The sequence below is a fragment of the Oncorhynchus tshawytscha genome, linkage group LG19 (genome assembly GCF_018296145.1).
Source record: "Oncorhynchus tshawytscha isolate Ot180627B linkage group LG19, Otsh_v2.0, whole genome shotgun sequence".
NCBI classification, from domain to species: Eukaryota; Metazoa; Chordata; class Actinopteri; order Salmoniformes; family Salmonidae; genus Oncorhynchus; species Oncorhynchus tshawytscha.
In genome coordinates, this window is record NC_056447.1 from 20,351,714 (window position 1) to 20,374,661 (window position 22,948).

A 22,948-nucleotide genomic window follows, 5' to 3' on the forward strand; every position below is an offset into this window, starting at 1 on the left:
TGATACTGTTATACATAGTTGATACTGTTATAGTTGATACATAGTTGATACTGTTACATAGTTGATACATAGTTGATACATAGTTGATACTGTTACATAGTTGATACATAGTTGATACATAGTTGATACATAGTTGATACATAGTTGATACTGTTACATAGTTGATACATAGTTGATACATAGTTGATACTGTTACATAGTTGATACATAGTTGATACATAGTTGATACATAGTTGATACATAGTTGATACTGTTACATAGTTGAAACATAGTTGATACTGTTACATAGTTGATACTGATACATAGTTGATACTGTTACATAGTTGATACATAGTTGATACATAGTTGATACATAATTGATAGTTACATAGTTACATAGTTGATACATAGTTGATACTGTTACATAGTTGATACATAGTTGATACTGTCACAACGCTGATACATAGATGATACATAGTTGATAAATAGTTTATACTGTTCCATAGCTGATACATAGTCGATACTGTTACATAGTTGATATATAGTTGATACTGTTACATAGTTGATACATAGTTGATACATAGTTGATACTGTTACATAGTTGATACATAGTTGATACATAGTTGATACTGTTACGTAGTTGATACATAGTTGATACATAGTTGATACTGTTACATAGTTGATACATAGTTGATACAGAGTTTATACATAATTTATACTGTTACATAGGTGATACATAGTTGATACATAGGTGATACTGTTACATAGTTGATATATAGTTGATACATAGTTGATACTGTTACATAGTTGATACATAGTTGATGCTGTTACATAGTTGATACATAGTTGATACTGTTACGTAGTTGATACATAGTTGATACATAGTTGATGCTGTTAAATAGTTGATACTGTTACATAGTTGATACATAATTGATAGTGTTACATAGATGATACATAGTTGATACTGTTACATAGTTGATACATAGTTGATACTGTCACAACGCTGATACATAGATGATGCATAGTTGATACTGTTACATAGTTGATACATAGTTGATACAGAGTTGATACATAATTTATACTGTTACATAGGTGATACATGGTTGATACATAGGTGATACTATTACATAGTTGATATATAGTTGATACATAGTTGATACTGTTACATAGTTGATACATAGTTGATGCTGTTACTTAGTTGATACATAGTTGATACATAGTTGATACTGTTACATAGTTGAAACATAGTTGATACATAGTTGATACTGTTACATAGTTGAAACATAGTTGATACATAGTTGATACTGTTACATAGTTGAAACATAGTTGATACTGTTACATAGTTTATACATAGTTGATACTGTTACGTAGTTGATACATAGTTGATACATAGTTGATGCTGTTACTTAGTTGATACATAGTTGATACTGTTACATAGTTGAAACATAGTTGATACATAGTTGATACTGTTACATAGTTGATTCATAGTTGATACTTTTACATAGTTGAAACATAGTTGATACATAGTTGATACTGTTACATAGTTGAAACATAGTTGATACTGTTACATAGTTTATACATAGTTGATACTGTAACATAGTTGATACATCGTTGATACTGTTACATAGTTGATACATAGTTGATACTGTTACATAGTTGATACAAAGTTGATACATAGTTGATACTGTTACATAGTTGATACATAGTTGATACTGTTACATAGTTGATACATAGTTGATACTGTTACGTAGTCGATACATAGTTGATACATAGTTGATACATAGGTGATACTGTTACCTAGTTGATACATAGTTGATACTGTTACATAGTTGAAACATAGTTGATACTGTTACATAGTTGATACATAGTTGATACATAGTTGATACTGTTACGTAGTTGATACATAGTTGATACATAGTTGATGCTGTTAAATAGTTGATACTGTTACATAGTTGATACATAATTGATAGTGTTATATAGATGATACATAGTTGATACTGTTACATAGTTGATACATAGTTGATACTGTTACATAGATGATACATAGTTGATACTGTTACATAGTTGATACATAGTTGATACTGTCACAACGCTGATACATAGATGATACATAGTTGATACATAGTTTATACTGTTCCATAGTTGATACATAGTCGATACTGTTACATAGTTGATACATAGTTGATACTGTTACATAGTTGATACATAGTTGATACATAGTTGATACTGTTACATAGTTGATACATAGTTGATACATAGTTGATACTAGTTGACATAGTTGATACATAGTTGATACATAGTTGATACATAGTTGATAATAGTTGATACATAGTTGATACTGTTACATAGTTGATACATAGTTGATACATAGTTGATGCTGTTAAATAGTTGATACTGTTACATATTTGATACATAGGTGATACTGTTACATAGTTGATATATAGTTGATACATAGTTGATACTGTTACATAGTTGATACATAGTTGATGCTGTTACTTGGTTGATACATAGTTGATACATAGTTGATACTGTTACATAGTTGAAACATAGTTGATACATAGTTGATACTGTTACATAGTTGAAACATAGTTGATACTGTTACATAGTTTATACATAGTTGATACTGTTACATAGTTGATACATCATTGATACTGTTACATAGTTGATACATAGTTGATACATAGTTGATACTGTTACGTAGTTGATACATAGTTGATACATAGTTGATGCTGTTACTTAGTTGATACATATTTGATACTGTTACATAGTTGAAACATAGTTGATACATAGTTGATACTGTTACATAGTTGATTCATAGTTGATACTTTTACATAGTTGAAACATAGTTTATACATAGTTGATACTGTAACATAGTTGATACATCGTTGATACTGTTACATAGTTGATACATAATTGATAGTGTTACATAGATGATACATAGTTGATACTGTTACATAGTTGATACATAGTTGATCCATAGTTGATCCTTTTACATAGTTGAAACATAGTTGATACATAGTTGATACTGTTACATAGTTGAAACATAGTTGATACTGTTACATAGTTGATACATAGTTGATACATAGTTGATACTGTTACGTAGTTGATACATAGTTGATACATAGTTGATACTGTTACATAGTTGATACTGTTACATAGTTGATACATAGTTGATACTGTTACATAGTTGAAACATCGTTGATACTGTTACATAGTTGATACATAGTTGATACATAGTTGATCCTGTTACATAGTTGAAACATAGTTGATACATAGTTGATACTGTTACATAGTTGATACTTAGTTGATACTGTTACATAGTTGATACATAGTTGATACTGTCACAACGCTGATACATAGTTGATACATAATTGATAGTGTTACATAGATGATACATAGTTGATACTGTTACATAGTTGATACATAGTTGATACTGTCACAACGCTGATACATAGATGATACATAGTTGATACATAGTTTATACTGTTCCATAGCTGATACATAGTCGATACTGTTACATAGTTGATATATAGTTGATACTGTTACATAGTTGATACATAGTTGATACATAGTTGATACTGTTACATAGTTGATACATAGTTGATACATAGTTGATACTGTTACATAGTTGATACATAGTTGATACAGTTACGTAGTCGATACATAGTTGATACATAGTTGATACATAGGTGATACTGTTACCTAGTTGATACATAGTTGATACTGTTACATAGTTGAAACATAGTTGAAACATAGTTGATGCTGTTACTTAGTTGATATATAGTTGATACATAGTTGATACTGTTACATAGTTGAAACATAGTTGATACTGTTACATAGTTGAAACATAGTTGATACATAGTTGATACTGTTACATATTTGAAACATAGTTGATACTGTTACATAGTTGATACATCGTTGATACTGTTACATAGTTGATACATAGTTGATACATAGTTGATCCTGTTGTATAGTTGAAACATAGTTGATACTGTTACATAGTTGAAACATAGTTGATACTGTTACATAGTTGATACTGTTACATAGTTGATACATAGTTGATACATAGGTAATACTGTTACATAGTTGATACATAGTTGATACTGTTACATAGTTGATACAGAGTTGATACTGTTACAACGCTGATACATAGTTGATACATAGGTGATACTGTTACATAGTTGATACATAGTTGATACTGTTACATAGTTGATACATAGTTGATACTGTTACAACGCTGATACATAGTTGATACATAGTTGATACATAGTTGATACTGTTACATAGTTGATACATAGTTGATACAGAGTTGATACATAATTTATACTGTTACATAGGTGATACATAGTTGATACATAGGTGATACTGTTACATAGTTGATATATAGTTGATACATAGTTGATACTGTTACATAGTTGATACATAGTTGATGCTGTTACTTAGTTGATACATAGTTAATACATAGTTGATACTGTTACATAGTTTAAACATAGTTGATACATAGTTGATACTGTTACATAGTTGAAACATAGTTGATACTGTTACATAGTTGATACATAGTTGATACTGTTACATAGTTGAAACATAGTTGATACATAGTTGATACTGTTACATAGTTGAAACATAGTTGATACTGTTACATAGTTTATACATAGTTGATACTGTTACGTAGTTGATACATAGTTGATACATAGTTGATGCTGTTACTTAGTTGATACATAGTTGATACTGTTACATAGTTGAAACATAGTTGATACATAGTTGATACTGTTACATAGTTGATTCATAGTTGATACTTTTACATAGTTGAAACATAGTTGATACATAGTTGATACTGTTACATAGTTTATACATAGTTGATACATAGTTGATACTGTTACGTAGTTGATACATAGTTGATACATAGTTGATACTGTTACATAGTTGAAACATAGTTGATACTGTTACATAGCTGATATATAGTTGATACATAGTTCGTACTGTTACATAGTTGATACATAGTTGATACTGTCACAACGCTGATACATAGATGATACATAGTTGATACATACTTTATACTGTTCCATAGCTGATACATAGTTGATGCTGTTACTTAGTTGATACATAGTTAATACATAGTTGATACTGTTACATAGTTGAAACATAGTTGATACATAGTTGATACTGTTACATAGTTGAAACATAGTTGATACTGTTACATAGTTGAAACATTGATAATGTTACATAGATACATAGTTGATACTGTTACATAGTTGATTCATAGTTGATACTGTTACATAGTTGAAACATAGTTGATACATAGTTGATACTGTTACATAGTTGAAACATAGTTGATACTAGTTACATAGTTTATACATAGTTGATACTGTAACATTTGATACATCGTTGATACTGTTACATAGTTGATACATAGTTGATCCATAGTTGATCCTTTTACATAGTTGAAACATAGTTGATACATAGTTGATACTGTTACATAGTTGAAACATAGTTGATACTGTTACATAGTTGATACATAGTTGATACATAGTTGATACTGTTACGTAGTTGATACATAGTTGATACATAGTTGATGCTGTTACGTAGTTGATACTGTTACATAGTTGATACATAATTGATACTGTTACATAGTTGAAACATAGTTGATACTGTTACATAGTTGATACATAGTTGATACATAGTTGATACTGTTACGTAGTTGATACATAGTTGATACATAGTTGATGCTGTTACGTAGTTGATACTGTTACATAGTTGATACATAATTGATAGTGTTACATAGATGATACATAGTTGATACTGTTACATAGTTGATACATAATTGATAGTGTTACATAGATGATACATAGTTGATACTGTTACATAGTTGATACATAGTTGATACTGTCACAACGCTGATACATAGATGATACATAGTTGATACATAGTTTATACTGTTCCATAGCTGATACATAGTCGATACTGTTACATAGTTGATATATAGTTGATACTGTTACATAGTTGATACATAGTTGATACATAGTTGATACTGTTACATAGTTGATACATAGTTGATACATAGTTGATACTGTTACGTAGTTGATACATAGTTGATACATAGTTGATACATAGTTGATAATAGTTGATACATAGTTGGTACTGTTACATAGTTGATACATAGTTGATACATAGTTGATGCTGTTAAATAGTTGATACTGTTACATATTTGATACATAGTTGATGCTGTTACTTAGTTGATATATAGTTGATACATAGTTGATACTGTTACATAGTTGATACATAGTTGATGCTGTTACTAGTTGATACATAGTTGATACATAGTTGATACTGTTACATAGTTGAAACATAGTTGATACATAGTTGATACTGTTACATAGTTGAAACATAGTTGATACTGTTACATAGTTGTTGATACTGTTACATAGTTGATACATAGTTGATACTGTTACATAGTTGATACATAGTTGATACATAGTTGATACTGTTACGTAGTTGATACATAGTTGATACATAGTTGATGCTGTTACTTAGTTGATACATAGTTGATACTGTTACATAGTTGAAACATAGTTGATACATAGTTGATACTGTTACATAGTTGATTCATAGTTGATACTTTTACATAGTTGAAACATAGTTGATACATAGTTGATACTGTTACATAGTTGAAACATAGTTGATACTGTTACATAGTTTATACATAGTTGATACTGTAACATAGTTGATACATCGTTGATACTGTTACATAGTTGATACATAGTTGATCCATAGTTGATCCTTTTACATAGTTGAAACATAGTTGATACATAGTTGATACTGTTACATAGTTGAAACATAGTTGATACTGTTACATAGTTGATACATAGTTGATACATAGTTGATACTGTTACGTAGTTGATACATAGTTGATACATAGTTGATGCATAGTTGATTGATACTGTTACATAGTTGATACATAATTGATACTGTTACATAGTTGAAACATAGTTGATACTGTTACATAGTTGATACATAGTTGATACATAGTTGATACTGTTACGTAGTTGATACATAGTTGATGCTGTTACGTAGTTGATACTGTTACATAGTTGATACATAATTGATAGTGTTACATAGATGATACATAGTTGATACTGTTACATAGTTGATACATAATTGATAGTGTTACATAGATGATACATAGTTGATACTGTTACATAGTTGATACATAGTTGATACTGTCACAACGCTGATACATAGATGATACATAGTTGATACATAGTTTATACTGTTCCATAGCTGATACATAGTCGATACTGTTACATAGTTGATATATAGTTGATACTGTTACATAGTTGATACATAGTTGATACATAGTTGATACTGTTACATAGTTGATACATTGTTGATACATAGTTGATACTGTTACGTAGTTGATACATAGTTGATACATAGTTGATACATAGTTGATAATAGTTGATACATAGTTGGTACTGTTACATAGTTGATACATAGTTGATACATAGTTGATGCTGTTAAATAGTTGATACTGTTACATATTTGATACATAGTTGATGCTGTTACTTAGTTGATATATAGTTGATACATAGTTGATACTGTTACATAGTTGAAACATAGTTGATACTGTTACATAGTTGAAACATAGTTGATACATAGTTGATACTGTTACATATTTGAAACATAGTTGATACTGTTACATAGTTGATACATCGTTGATTCTGTTACATAGTTGATACATAGTTGATACATAGTTGATCCTGTTATATAGTTGAAACATAGTTGATACTGTTACATAGTTGAAACATAGTTGATACTGTTACATAGTTGATACTGTTACATAGTTGATACATAGTTGATACATAGGTAATACTGTTACATAGTTGATACATAGTTGATACTGTTACATAGTTGATACAGAGTTGATACTGTTACAACGCTGATACATAGTTGATACATAGGTGATACTGTTACATAGTTGATACATAGTTGATACTGTTACATAGTTGATACATAGTTGATACTGTTACAACGCTGATACATAGTTGATACATAGTTGATACATAGTTGATACTGTTACATAGTTGATACATAGTTGATACAGAGTTGATACATAATTTATACTGTTACATAGGTGATACATAGTTGATACATAGGTGATACTGTTACATAGTTGATATATAGTTGATACATAGTTGATACTGTTACATAGTTGATACATAGTTGATGCTGTTACTTAGTTGATACATAGTTAATACATAGTTGATACTGTTACATAGTTGAAACATAGTTGATACATAGTTGATACTGTTACATAGTTGAAACATAGTTGATACTGTTACATAGTTGATACATCGTTGATACTGTTACATAGTTTATACATAGCTGATACATAGTTGATACTGTTACATAGTTGAAACATAGTTGATACTGTTACATAGTTGATACATAGTTGATACTGTTACGTAGTTGATACATAGTTGATACATAGTTGATGCTGTTACTTAGTTGATACATAGTTGATACTGCTACATAGTTGAAACATAGTTGATACATAGTTGATACTGTTACATAGTTGAAACATAGTTGATACTGTTACATAGTTTATACATGTTGATACTGTTACATAGTTGATACATCGTTGATACTGTTACATAGTTTATACATAGTTGATACATAGTTGATCCTGTTACATAGTTGAAACATAGTTGATACATAGTTGATACTGTTACATAGTTGAAACATAGTTGATACTGTTACATAGCTGATATATAGTTGATACATAGTTCGTACTGTTACATAGTTGATACATAGTTGATACTGTCACAACGCTGATACATAGATGATACATAGTTGATACATACTTTATACTGTTCCATAGCTGATACATAGTTGATACTGTTACATATTTGATATATAGTTGATACATAGTTGGTACTGTTACATAGTTTATACATAGTTGATACATAGTTGATACTGGTACATAGTTGAAACATAGTTGATACTGTTACATAGTTGAAACAGAGTTGATAATGTTACATAGTTGATACATAGTTGATACTGTTACATAGTTGATACATCGTTGATACTGTTACATAGTTGATACATAGTTGATACATAGTTGATCCTGTTACATAGTTGAAACATAGTTGATACATAGTTGATACTGTTACATAGTTGAAACTTAGTTGATACTGTTACATAGTTGATACATAGTTGATACATAGGTGATATTGTTACCTTGTTGATACATAGTTGATACTGTTCCATAGTTGATACACAGTTGATACTGTTACAACGCTGATACATAGTTGATACATAGTTGATGCTGTTAAATTGTTGATACTGTTACATAGTTGATACATAGTTGATACATAGGTAATACTGTTACATAGTTGAAACATAGTTGATACTGTTACATAATTTTTACATAGTTGATACATAGTTGATACTGTTACATAGTTGAAACATAGTTGATACTGTTACATAGTTGAAACATAGTTGATACTGTTACATAGTTGATACATAGTTGATACATAGTTAATCCTGTTACATAGTTGAAACATAGTTGATACATAGTTTATACTGTTACATAGTTGAAACATAGTTGATACTGTTACATAGTTGATACATAGTTGATACATAGGTGATATTGTTACCTTGTTGATACATAGTTGATACTGTTCCATAGTTGATACACAGTTGATACTGTTACAACGCTGATACATAGTTGATACATAGTTGATGCTGTTAAATTGTTGATACTGTTACATAGTTGATACATAGTTGATGCTGTTACTTAGTTGATACATAGTTGATACATAGTTGATACTGTTACATAGTTGAAACATAGTGTATACTGTTACATAGTTGAAATATAGTTGATACTGTTACATAGTTTATACATAGTTGATACTGTTACGTAGTTGATACATAGTTGATACATAGTTGATACATAGGTGATATTGTTACCTAGTTGATACATAGTTGATACTGTTCCATAGTTGATACATAGTTGATACATAGTTGATACTGTTACATAGTTGATACATAGTTGATAATGTTACAACTCTGATACATAGATGATAGATAGTTTAAACTGTTCCATAGCTGTTACATAGTTGATACATAGTTGTTACATAGTTGATACATAGTTGATACTGTTACATAGTTGATACATAGTTCATGCTGTTACATAGTTGATACATAGTTGATATATAGTTGATACACATAGTTGATACATAGTTGATACATAGTTGATACTGTGACATAGTTGATACATAGTTGATACATAGTTGATACTGTGACATAGTTGATACGTAGTTGATACATAGTTGATACTGTTACAAAGCTGAATCATAGATGATATATAGTTGATACATAGTTGATACATAGTTGCTACTTTTACATAGCTGATGCATAGTTGATACTGATACATTGCCGATACATAGCTTTATTGTGACACGTGTGTGGAATGGCAGCACTTCCAGTCTCTGCCACATCGTGGCATACTGACCACGACATGGCACTTGATCGAAGCTTGATCTATCTGTTTATCGCTACAATATAGTCATTTCTACCAACAGGTTACCAGCATCCATGGTTTCAGTCAAAGTTAAAGATTTTAGATAAGTGAAGGAGTTCATTAATTATCCTCCATGCATCTGATTTATGATCCAGGGCAAAAATAGCTTGTTGTTTACTGTGCCCACCAGGGCTCTAACCAGTACTCTCTCATCCTTGTATTAGCATGGGAGTGCTAAGCTCTTTATCTGGTCTAGGATAAGAGGGGTCATTAGAATGCTAATGTCAGAGGGGAGTGTGGGTCCTGACTTATATCTTCTCTGTGAAAGATAAACAGTGTTCTGAAGTTAAGGAGATTGTGTGGAAGCATACAATAGACCAACGATTGAAGCTTTGGTATGTACAGATGTAGGATCTTAATTTGATCCTGTGTTTCATAGTCATTCTTGATTATGTTATTCTTTCCTCAGTGTGTGTACTGATGTGGAAGGTATAGGCTACTCATGCATTTAAAATATTGGTTTGAAAATGACGTTTTTGACCTACAGAGCGCTCGCTTTCATTCAATTGGTGCTGTGGTTATGTTAGCTGGCAGCCGGACTGTTTGAGTTTATTTCTATCAAAGCAGTTATAATGCTGGCAAATATACCATGCTGTGTTCCATAATCACAAAATGCACTCCGTGTCATATGCCTCTGTAAATGTCTGGTGGTGTGGGCTGACTTTTATGGAGGAAGTAAAACCGTCTAGACAGAAAAAGTACAAAATATTCCATTAATATTTACATACTGTTTACTTACATTTTAAAATGCTTATTTACTTACAAAACCCTTAAGAATCAAATACAGGAATAGACAAAGACACAGTAGTTAGTTATTAGTTCATATTTTATTATACATTTTAGAATACGTTCTGTATTTACAATGATCGTTGTATAAAATCTAGAATTTGAAAGTAATAAACTAGCTATATTAACAAATAAATACTCTGTAGATTGAAATGTCTATGACTGGACAGTAGATTCTCTTAAAAGTACAGAATATTCCATTAATATTTCAATACTGTTACTTACAACTTAAAATGCTCCTTTACTGACAAACTTGCTAATTTACTTACAAAACCCTTACTTTTAAATACAGGAATAGCCAAAGACACATTAGTTAGTTATTAGTTCATATTTTATTATATACTTTAAAAAAGTTTTGTATTTACAATGAACATTGTATAAAATCTAGAATTTGGAAATAATAGAAACGAGTTATATTAACATATAAATACTCTGTAGATCAAAGTAAACGTCTATGACAGGACAGTAGATTCTCTTGATGAGGACTTCTGTTACATCCAGAAGTCTTGAGGAATGTTCTGATAGTGGACATCTTTTCTGTATATCTGAAGGAGAATTTTTTTTATTTTGTTTACTGGTTCAAACAGATTTTCTCATTTCCTTAAAACCATCAAACTGAAAAATTGCAATGAGTGATACCAATTATTGTGAGTAAACAAAATTAACAGCAATAAAACTTGTCATTGACCATATAAATGGAAAAATATTTGAACATCTAAATACTGTACATTGAATCTGTACATACCTGACATGACTGTGCAGCCTCTGCATACTCTGGCGATTCCAACAGCGAATCCATACTGGAGTTGAAGCTGTTGTCGTAAGCACACGTGTCCATCTCACTGCTGAGTGGGTGCCTCTCCATCCCAGTGTTGTGGAGCGGGTACGTGGGCGTAGCTGTGTGGAGGATCTGTTCCTGCCCTGCACGTCTCCCCACCTCTGCTTCCTCACCCCAGCAGTACCCTGAGGAGGAGTTGTTGAACTGGCACAGGCCCACAGAGTCTTGTTGAGGCGATACGTGGTGTCTTGACACGGTGAGGTTCAGCTCTTTCCTCTGACACACAGGCTCCTCGCTGAGCTCTAGCTGGGCCGACAGGTGGGAAATGTAGCCGATGGTGAGGCGCAACGTCTCGATCTTGGTCAGAGTCTGTCCAGCCGGAGCCACAGACGGGGGCAGGTAGGTCCTGAGGTGGTTGAGGGCTTTGGTCAGGTCTCTCATCCTCAGCTTCTCCTTCTCGCTGGCACTCTGTCTCTGCTTGCTGGGGTTCTTGGAGCGGTTCTTTCTAATCCTCCCTCCGGAGGGTCCTCCCTCATCGCTGGAGGATGGGGAAGCGGACGCCTTGGCTCCTCCAGAGTGTGTGGACCTGTGAGGTTCTGTGGCGGTCCCCCGAGGCAGGCAGGAGGATGAGAAGTCCATGTAGGCAGAAGGGGAGAGGATGCAGGGCTCTGGAGAGGAGACGTTATAAAACTCAGAGTCCGAACTGGGATAACTCCAGTGGTACTGAACACCAACACCATAGTTGCTGAGAAGAGGGGCAGATATATCCATGCTGTCTGTCTGTGTCCTGTCCTGCGTGTTGAGCGGTAGGACTGAACTGAAGAGCTTGGCCTGTGGGCTGGTGAAGAGGAGAGCCCTGGTTTTATGCAGGAGTCGGAGGTGTGAAGTGACACCTCTGCAGGCCCTCTCAGGCCATCAACATGGCTTCCCAGAGCTTCTCAGAGCTTCCCAGAGCTCAGCCCTACTGGACAGAGAGAGGCTCCACCATGCAGTCCTCTGCTGGGAAATCATACAACTACTGCTGCTCAGAGAGAGACGTGTCAAATTTGACCCCTGACCAAAACAATAAACATTTTTGCTCTCATAATGTTTTTGCCATTGTGGTCTGAAATCATCTGGTTTTGTAATCATTTCCCTCATGAGTTACATCAGCCAATGATTTGAAAAAGGCCACTGTTCACAAGTTATTCATTTAGACCATAGTGGTTCAGAGGCTGAATTTTCAGATTCATTGACTGCCTTAATTTTTCATGAGGCGGGAAATAATTGCTCCAATGTCAATGACTGAAACAAATGTTTATGCATATAGAACCATTATTACACATTAAATGAAATATTATTAAATATTTATAATAATTGTCAATCAATCCATCACTTGATCATTAATCATTGATATAACATAGGGAAAATTTGAAAGACTGCTGCGTAATATAATTTTTAACAATGTAAGTCAGTTACAGCATACCATTCCCTGGGCATGGCATTATGTGTACATTTTGGTCATCACAGCCCACTATGAAAGGTCTTAATTATGTTTGATTATCTCTTTAGTCCCAGTTACACGTGTGGCGTGACTTTCCATTACAGATTCACACAGTGGTTGTGTCTTTAGCTGAGCTCATTAGAGGTGCCAAGTGACGCCTCGGCTGTGAGAGAGTCACTCCTGACTCTTCTCTGAACCTAAACTGACCATCGGTGTACTCTGTGACCGGTTGACCTGTCATGTTGTGGTTTTAGGCTGCCATAGTAGATATGTACATTCACCCTGAATGAGACATCTGTACCCCTTCCACACCAACACACACTCCTATACATTGACATTAATTCAAATATGAGCCAAAGAGAATGTTATTGATAGTTACGCAACTGCTAGTAGCACCATGAGCAATGGATGCATTGCCCACCTGATGCACTGGGACTGAGACTGGGGGAGGTCCGTGGGGGTTTTCCTCACACGTTTATGTTTATCCTGAAGCCTGGTTTTGTTAACTCGTGAACATCTCCATGGGAAACAGTGCAGGATTCGGAATTACACGACCCATCTCGACCCTTGGTGAACAGGTCAAGATCACTGAATTTCCCTCTGTAGATAGATCAAGTATATAGCTGTGAATAGAATGTCTAGATCTGGACATTGTGAGAGAAAAAAATGACCCAGATCACTGTGCTGTACACACAACTTTGCATTTCCTTATGTGACTAAACATTCAAACCACAAAAGAAAATGTGTTCATTTCATTTGAGAGTTGAGCTACTGGATACTTGAACATGCTTGCCAATTATCCTCAGTCACATTTCTAAGTGGAGCCAGTAGTGTATCTGTATTGCAGTGTTCCATTATTGTACACATTGTACAATGGTTGGCATCCATCCCCATCCCCAGCTGCCCTGGCCCTGAGTGACCCTAGGCTCACCCTGGTTGGGGTGAGAGGGGCCAGTGGGACTGCGGGGGTGAGGCCAGTGGGCCTGTGGTGGCCTTTGGCACCTCAGAGTTACAGCTAGAGACAGAGCTGGCACCTGTCCTGTCCACCCCCCACGCAACCAGAACCTTCAGCCTGCCTGACATGGCCCAAGCCTTCCCAGGGGCGCACACTCAGCACTCCACAGTTGTTTAAAGCAGTGAGTCTAGTTTTTGCCTTAGAACCCAGTTTGTGGTTTTAGAGAAGAGCTGTGATGGATTTTCACCAGATTCATATTTGTATAGCAGTGAACCTCTATTATGTCCTGTATAATTGTTTACAATTCCTCATACAATATGCAAACCAAGGAATATGATTGATTCACTGTTAGTATTCTGTCCTGCCCTACCTATAAATATCCACAGCTCCCATTTTTACTCTTGTATTGGACCCAGTGTCCTGATGTTGTCCCTGGGGAAGTGAGTTGTTTCACACCTCTGGTAGAGTAAACATCACCACCCACAAATCTACCCCCCTTCAATGCTCTCTGTTGAGGACCATCCCCCACGCCTCCAATGTCCCCCCACTCAAAACAGGTGAAATGACGGGAAGCCCTGAATGGGTTCTATGTCTGACTCGAAACATCTCAACCAAGCGTAAAGAGAGCATGTTTCCAACTCAGAATGAATGCGTTATGAGAGTTGTGTAGTTCCTCATGCTCGTGTTTTACACCTTTCATATCACAGGAGAAACCTGAACAAACCAGGTCTGTCTATCACCGAGTGCCATATTACAGCGCTGATGCCAAGTAGAAACCAAACATCGCTCACAGTACACTGATAGATTGGTTTTATTTTTTTTCACAGTCACAAAACGAAACATGTATGTGAAATGAATGTCTTTTACCGTGACAGACAATATTTTGAGATCAAAATAGAAACATCAAAGAACAAAGCATGGCTTTTTCTGTTTTACAATGACGGACACACAAACTAACTCAGAAAAACAAACCGCCCAAGAACTGTATTCATAAGCCGATCCCTTGATAACCGCGGTGATGCAGTTCAAACATGTGCTTGAGAAAGAAACCAGGTTTTATTGAAAAAACACTGTGTACCTTACGACTGCATAAGGTAAGGCGGATAACTTCCTGCAGCTCAGTTGATAACAGCTCCGTGTATGTTTTCAAGAGAGGTATAACAAGTATTAATTACTACATAATGTATCGGCAATAATGTGATTGTGTCCGGAGGGTGGTACAAGTGCTCGATAGACTAGCTAAAGGAAACCAAAGCTCCACTTTGAAGAAGGATAATTCAATATCACCGTCATTCTTGCTTTGTAACTTTCTCTATTTAAAAATGTCTTACGTTATTGTGTGAATATAGTGTAGATACAAAACCGATAGTCAAATGTAAAATAGTGTTTCAACAGCAAAGCATGTAACTGTTTGATTGTTAGTATGACAAAAATAATTGGCAAATGCATTGTTTTGTATTGGAAAATAAATGCAATTGACTCCTCAATACTTGACAAGAAACAGCTTATGAATGCTTAAACTAACTAAAGTGATTGTTAATTCAAGCCGGTACAGGCTACAATCCAGTCAGTTATTTACATTGACACAGACAGCAAACATCATTCAGAAGACTTGCTTTTTGAACAACACATGAAAAAGACACAGAAACATTACCTGGTAGGTAGATAACACCCACACACCCACATGCAACTCAGTCGACAGTTATCAGTAACAGCATGGTGTGCTTCAGTGAATCCCCCATCCCCAATACAATAAGAGCATTTCCCCCACATATTGTAAAATACATTTTCCTTCATATTTCTATGTGGTACCACTTAAACAGAAAAACTAAAGATGTTGTCGCATAGACAACACAAATAAAGCACAGCCAAGAGCATCATGTGCAGTAATGTGGAGGCTGAAACTGATAACATTTACAAGCAAGCACATAAACACACTCATGGACCAAACAGTTTGCTAAATGAAGTTGCTAGTTAGATTCAATTGTGACGTTGGACCACAAAAATTGACAAAAGAAATCGATTTATCGTGGTTTCCAAGGGCTTATTCATCAGGAAAATAATATTAGAATGGAACGGTCAAATACTGCAGTAAATTGCAGTTCTATGTTGTTTCTCTTGTGGCGACCTACTGCTGGACTATAACTTCTTAACACTCAACTAAAGTTAGACATTCAAAAATACAGTACAGATGTGGTGAAGGATATTTGCTGTTCTCCCACTCCATACACCGTAGGTTGATTGTAACACAAGACAAGAACAGGGAGGGAGTGCTACAGTCTACAGAGTTTACATTTTGGCGAGAAAGTAGAGGGTATGAGTTGAGAGCTATTCATTGAGGACAAGTAAAAAAAAAAAAAACGTAATTCTGGCAGAACAAAACAACAGTATGTGAATTCAAAATGGCACTGGGGAAAGATTTCCACGACCAGAAATCTGTTTCTGGTTACCGAAGTCGCCGTCGAGGTTTATACATGTTCAGATGTTTCGTCTGGTCTCAGATGTACAGTATCATACATTAGTAGGGCAAATTAGGATTCATAGACTGATAAATAAGCGATTGAATTAGAGAAAATGTCCATTTGGTCCCAAGAATAATTTATAGATACGGAGTAGATTTGAAAGAATTTCACTCCAAACACATCATAACTGGTGAGACAGAACAGACAATGAAGCACACTGCATGTTATTAAAGGTTCTCAATATGTTGCTGGAAAAAACTCCTGTCAATTCCTGTTGGTCACAGCCAATCTTGCTTAATGCCTGTGTGTCTCTCAGAGTAACTCCACCTGTAAAGGTTGCTCCTGGCACCTTTGACCTTTTGGCCAGTATGACCACCTCACTGGAGGATCTTCTCCCGGGTCTCGGGTAGCTTGAGGGCAACCAGGCCTCCGCATACCAGAGCAGCGCAGGAGAGGAGAATGGGGACGACTTTGGTGACCCCCACAAAGGAGGCAAAGATGGAGCTACCCAGGATAGCAGCCAGTTTACACAGGGCATTCAACACCCCAAACGCTGTGGCTCTGTGGGAGGAGGTTAGGGACACAGGTTAAGTAACCACAGGAAACCAACTTTATTACTTTCTGATAATGGGTTGACATACGTAGTTCTAAGAGTATAAAAATCAATCATACAATATAGAATAATCTAGCTATATATCCAATAGGCCTAATCTAAGAAATTGCTGTACGGTACCTTTTGGAGGCTGGGAAGAGTTCCACTGTGATGACCTCGATGCCGTTCCATGCTGCCACGCTGACCCCACAGAACAGACACTGCCAGGCTATGATGGCCGCCTGACTGAAGCTTAGGAACAGGAAGAAGGTGCACCCAGCTGAGATTAGCATGGAGAGGCCTGCAGAGAGAGGAGCAGAGCGGGCTCACGGTAGGATGTCGCTTAGCTCAGTGGCACGTCGTGTACAGAGGGTGATGTAGCCGTGAGGTGTGCGGTACGATTCATTCACACTTCAATGTTCCTTGATCATATTTCAAGGCTCACACCCATAGATATAACTTCATAACACCTTTCTCATCTGACAATTGCAGAGCAGAATCCCAGGGGAGCAATAGCTGAGCTGCTGCTCTACACAGTATCTGCACTTGTCCTACCTGTCCATTGTAAGAGCTAATACACCTCAAACGAAAGGAAGCTTTTACCGTTGTACTTTGTCCAATGCAGACCTACTCACCTATGATTTTGACCCTGCCTATCTTCTCCATGAACAGAGCTGATATGATGTTGCCGGGCAGAACAGCCAAGGACCCCAGGAAGCTGACCAGGTAGATAAGCACGTCGTTCTCCTCGTCGATGTCCAGGTGACAGCCCCTCTTGTTGTGGAGGAACGTGGTGTTCTCCAGCTTACAGTCTATGAACTTCTCCTCGTACAGGTCTGGAGGACATGTGACAATGGCATTGATAATACATATATAGTATACACGGAGCAACATGCATGGCTTTGCAATTCTTAGTCCATTGGTCAATATGTACTGTCGTTTTACAGTGAAACATAGCAATAGTAATTGATGATGCTGGCATGCATTAGACACTGTATGGTCACAATGTTTCATTCATATTGAGCAGGACTTGATTATTGCAAAAGTTCAATCTCCGTTTAACCTTTTTTGCTTTTGGAAACTTTCCAAAGGGTTAAACTTGTTAACAATGTGATGCATTGGTTGGCCTACTGTAACACCTCCAGCGGCTCCCACCTGTGTTATAGAAGACGGTGGATCTGATGGTGCAGTTCTCAAACATTGTTTCAGTGGACTTGATGTCCTCAAAATAACAATCTTCAAACAGTGAATCCTCAAACTTTACAGACTTCATCTCTATGTTGATGAACCTAAAGGGATGGAACACAAAAGCATGATTCCTGACTTTTTGACCAAGTGGCACACAGCTAACTAATGGTTACATGCTAGAATGGCAGACAGCACTATCCCTCTTCAAAATTGTCTGTCGAATTTTGAAAGAAATTATACACTCCATCAGGAGCGCAACTTTCACTGGGGATGGGGCCCCACATTCAGAAATGCTTTTTTGTCCCCCCCCCCAGTTTTATAATTGGAATGTGATACAAATGGAGGCAATGGTGTGCTTTAGGACCATGCGGACACCTCCTAGCGGTCAGGAGGATGTTTGGAGTGTTTATCTGACTGGATCATTTAAAAAATATATTATTATAATTATGTCCACCCCACTTCTAAAACCAAAGTTGCGCCCCTGGGCACCATACTTACATAGAATGAAATGTTACACTGTCATATTAAAGAGACATGATAATGTAATGACTGTAATATTACTACACGTGGTACTTAGGTGTAGTAATGAGAAGGCCCAGAAGGGGGCGATAGAGGTGCCATACTTGTCATTGATGTATTCTCCCTCTCTGTGGATCTGATTCTCCAGGGAGAAGTTGAAGTGGAAGCGTTCAACTCTCTCTCTATGGAACACCTTGACTTTGGACTCATACTCCTCTTGCTGCAGGTATTTGATCATGTCAGGGAACCACACACCCAGTCCATAGTAACTGAAACACAATGGTAACAAGAGTTATTGGACCAATGTAAAAAGGAACATTGACAACCAACGTTAGAATACACATACAGTATTTTTGCATCCTGATTGGGTGCCATTTGTGATGCAGTCTTGATATATTTACAATCAGCTGCACACACTATATATACACTCTTACCTCTTTGGCATCACATATATTGTACATATATTTACCTGAAGGCCATGGTGAACCAGATGATGGCCATGAACAGCGTACTCAGTCTCAGCTCAGGTCCCAAGAGAGAAGCAACGTTCCTTAGCATCTGCAATGAAAACATGGCATAGTGACACGTCACCTACTAATAGCCTGTTACTGTTAATGTTGGTCTCATTAGGTAACACGTTTGTTTTCAGGACATTTTGGGGCCTACCAGTTTGCACAGAGTGAGGGTTCGAACGGCCCATCGCTGTATAGCCGTCCCTGTGGCACTCTGGATCTCAATGAACTCATCCTCATTGGTCTTCGGAGCCTTGATGTGGGTCACCTGACGGGAATGAAATGATGGTCACTCCTCTAGTTAGGTTTCATGATATTCTGTGATGCTGAGAAACAGCAAAGCAGCCCTTCAAGAGCGTGTTATTTATTGTCAAACTGTTGTCGTGTCGCCACTCACCTGGAAGACCTTCTCAGGCTGGCCCTTAGCCCTCCAGTTGGTGTCATGGACATTCTTCAAGATCATCCACGCCTCGTCATGTTTGGCATTCTAACAAAGACAACCACATACTCTGAGTGAAACCTCAGGATAGTAGCCCTCACTCTTTTTATCGATCAGTTTTGTTTTATTTAACAAAATCTGTGTTGATTCATGAACAGGGAAAAAAGGATTGACACAATATGTTAAACCCAGAGTATAACGTTCCTGAACTGTTCATCTGTGAACAATCTTTTAATTGGAGAAAACAGATCTTACTTCCAGGAGGAACCTGGGGCTCTCAGGCATGAACATGAGCCCCACCAGGGAGGTGATGGCAGGCAGGGCACAGACCAGCACAAACACCCTCCAGCCGTGGAACTGGAACTCTGTCCCCATGCTGAAGCCCCAGCCTGGAACACAACACACACACAACACAATCCTTATTCATTCTCTACGTCTAGACTCAAGAGCCTGGAACACAACACAGCCACAACACAATCCTTATTCATTCTCTACGTCTAGACTCAAGAGCCTGGAACACAACACACACACACAACACAATCCTTATTCATTCTCTACGTCTAGACTCAAGAGCCTGGAACACAACACAGCCACAACACAATCCTTATTCATTCTCTACGTCTAGACTCAAGAGCCTGGAACACAACACAACCAAATCTGTCAATGTGTCTAGAAAACAATCACAGTAAGATATACTAAAAGGGCATTATGATCATTTTCACACTTTCACAGTATTATTTCACAGTATTATAGGAAAATCACATTGTGGACTGCACTGAGATGTATTTCAATGCAAACCTAGAGAGTAAATTATTGGTACTGAAATATATTTTACTGTGCATTTACAGACTAATATCTTAAAAAATCAATCAGCCAGTTAATGAACTCATTAACTATATAATTTGGTTACATTTACACAACATCCAGTACACAAACCACTGTAGCTAAACTTGCTTATGTCAGCGAGATAATATTGATCCCAGGCCATAGTAAGAGTTTCCTGTTGAGTGCTTAGTGTGTACTATACCGTAGCGAGGGATGATGCCCCAGGCAGTGAAGGAGGCGTAGATGCCCCCCACCATCCAGAACATACACAGCCAGCTCAGGTGTTCCCCTCTCTTATCCATCTGCAGGAACTCTGAGAAGTAGGAGTAGACTATGGGGACAGAGCCTCCGATGCTGAAGGGAGAAACACAGGATTAGTATAGGAACTCACCGAGATTGTAGACTACACAACAGATGTGTAATCTTGCAAGTATTATCTTTATTTCAAGGTCCAACACAGCCGTTTTTTGGGGTAACAATGAATTACCTTACTGTGATTGTTTTCAATGAAAATGGTCAAAAAGAAAGACAAATGGCTTCTTAGCAAAGAGCAATTTCTCAAGCAAGAATTTTGCTAGGACTGTCTGGGTGTGGTCTGAGTGGGAGGGGACAACTGAAAAAGCTTTTATTGGCAGAGAGGTTTGGAACTCTCTTTCTTATTGGTCTGTTAAGTAATTTACTGCCTGTCACTAGACAGGCCAAAACTCCATCCCACCAAAACAGGCAGAAATGTCAGGCGGTCTTTTTAAACAGCTCTTACACTAAAAGGGCATTATCATAATTTTCACAATTTCACAGAATTATTCCAACCTCATAGTGTGGAAATATATATAAAACACAGGGAAATCACATTGTGGACTGCACTGAGATGTATTTCAATGCAAACCTAGAGAGTAAATTACTGGTACTGAAATATATTTTTGGAGCAGGAGACATAAAGGAGAATAGTATTTTTTTGCAGATTTTTGTCAGTAGTTTGAGCTTCCACAAATATCCAAACATACATGGATACACACGGAACTAATACACCATGCTCTTGCAGCTGAGCTTTTCTTTTTACACAACACAATGTTTTTGCGTACTGTAGCTTTGACCTGATTCTGGAGTCAGTATGCATAGGCTTACATCCCTGTGGAACAACGCTATTCTGAGATAGCACAGTGCTGCGTTGTTGTAGGAGGAGGAAGGCTCTGAATGTGTTGTCCTGCAGTAACTATTTCTTGTTTGTTGTAGTTCTTTAGAAGCTGTGTAAGCATCGCGTCGTGCTGTGTAAGCATTGCGTCGTGCGACACATACGTAACATTGTCAACATTTTATCAGGTGGAGAGGATCATGTTCAGGTTAAGCCCCAATCCTAGTTACAACCCAAATACCTTTGAGTAGCAATTCATCCCTTGTTTCCACTTTCTCTTTCTTACCCGATACCAGAGAAGAGCCTAAAGAAGAGGAAGAAGCCGTATCCCTGGGCGAAAGAGGAGAGGAAGGCGAAGACACAGTTGACGGTGAGGGCCCAGATCAGACACTTCCGGCGGCCCAGTTTGTCTGCCATTCCACCCCAGATGAACGCCCCAACCATCATGCCCAGGAACACTATCAAACCTGCAGGAGAGAGAGAGGCAAGACACAGTCAGAGGCCAGCACAGCTACAGTTCACTAGCAGACATGTATCTAGTGATTTGAGCTCTGTGAATAAAGTGGAAGGCAGATTCCACTCAACACACTGTTGAGATGACCATACAGTCTGGTTGTGACCATACAGTCTGGTTGTGAACATACATTCTGGTTGTGACCCTACATTCTGGTTGTGTTGTTATGGATCGCAGCGTTGTATTTTAGGAAACATACAAT

At 36.4% G+C, this 22,948-nt stretch overlaps 1 protein-coding gene across 2 annotated transcripts in view; it reads right to left on the reverse strand.

Annotated features, from left to right (window-relative positions):
• Positions 1–15,358: 15,358 nt before the first annotated feature.
• Positions 15,359–22,948, reverse strand: part of sv2bb (synaptic vesicle glycoprotein 2Bb) — a 37,209-nt gene continuing 29,619 nt past the window's right edge. For both annotated transcript variants that reach the window (XM_024379195.2, XM_024379194.2), the window contains exons 3-13: positions 22,519–22,699; positions 21,303–21,454; positions 20,531–20,664; positions 20,234–20,323; positions 19,991–20,104; positions 19,794–19,882; positions 19,429–19,593; positions 18,773–18,906; positions 18,253–18,453; positions 17,759–17,918; positions 15,359–17,586 (exon numbers count right to left, since the gene is read on the reverse strand). In XM_024379195.2, the coding sequence (XP_024234963.2) occupies positions 17,403–17,586; positions 17,759–17,918; positions 18,253–18,453; positions 18,773–18,906; positions 19,429–19,593; positions 19,794–19,882; positions 19,991–20,104; positions 20,234–20,323; positions 20,531–20,664; positions 21,303–21,454; positions 22,519–22,699 (1,604 nt within the window). In that variant the 3' untranslated portion in view covers positions 15,359–17,402. The remainder of the gene's footprint in view (positions 17,587–17,758; positions 17,919–18,252; positions 18,454–18,772; positions 18,907–19,428; positions 19,594–19,793; positions 19,883–19,990; positions 20,105–20,233; positions 20,324–20,530; positions 20,665–21,302; positions 21,455–22,518; positions 22,700–22,948) is intronic.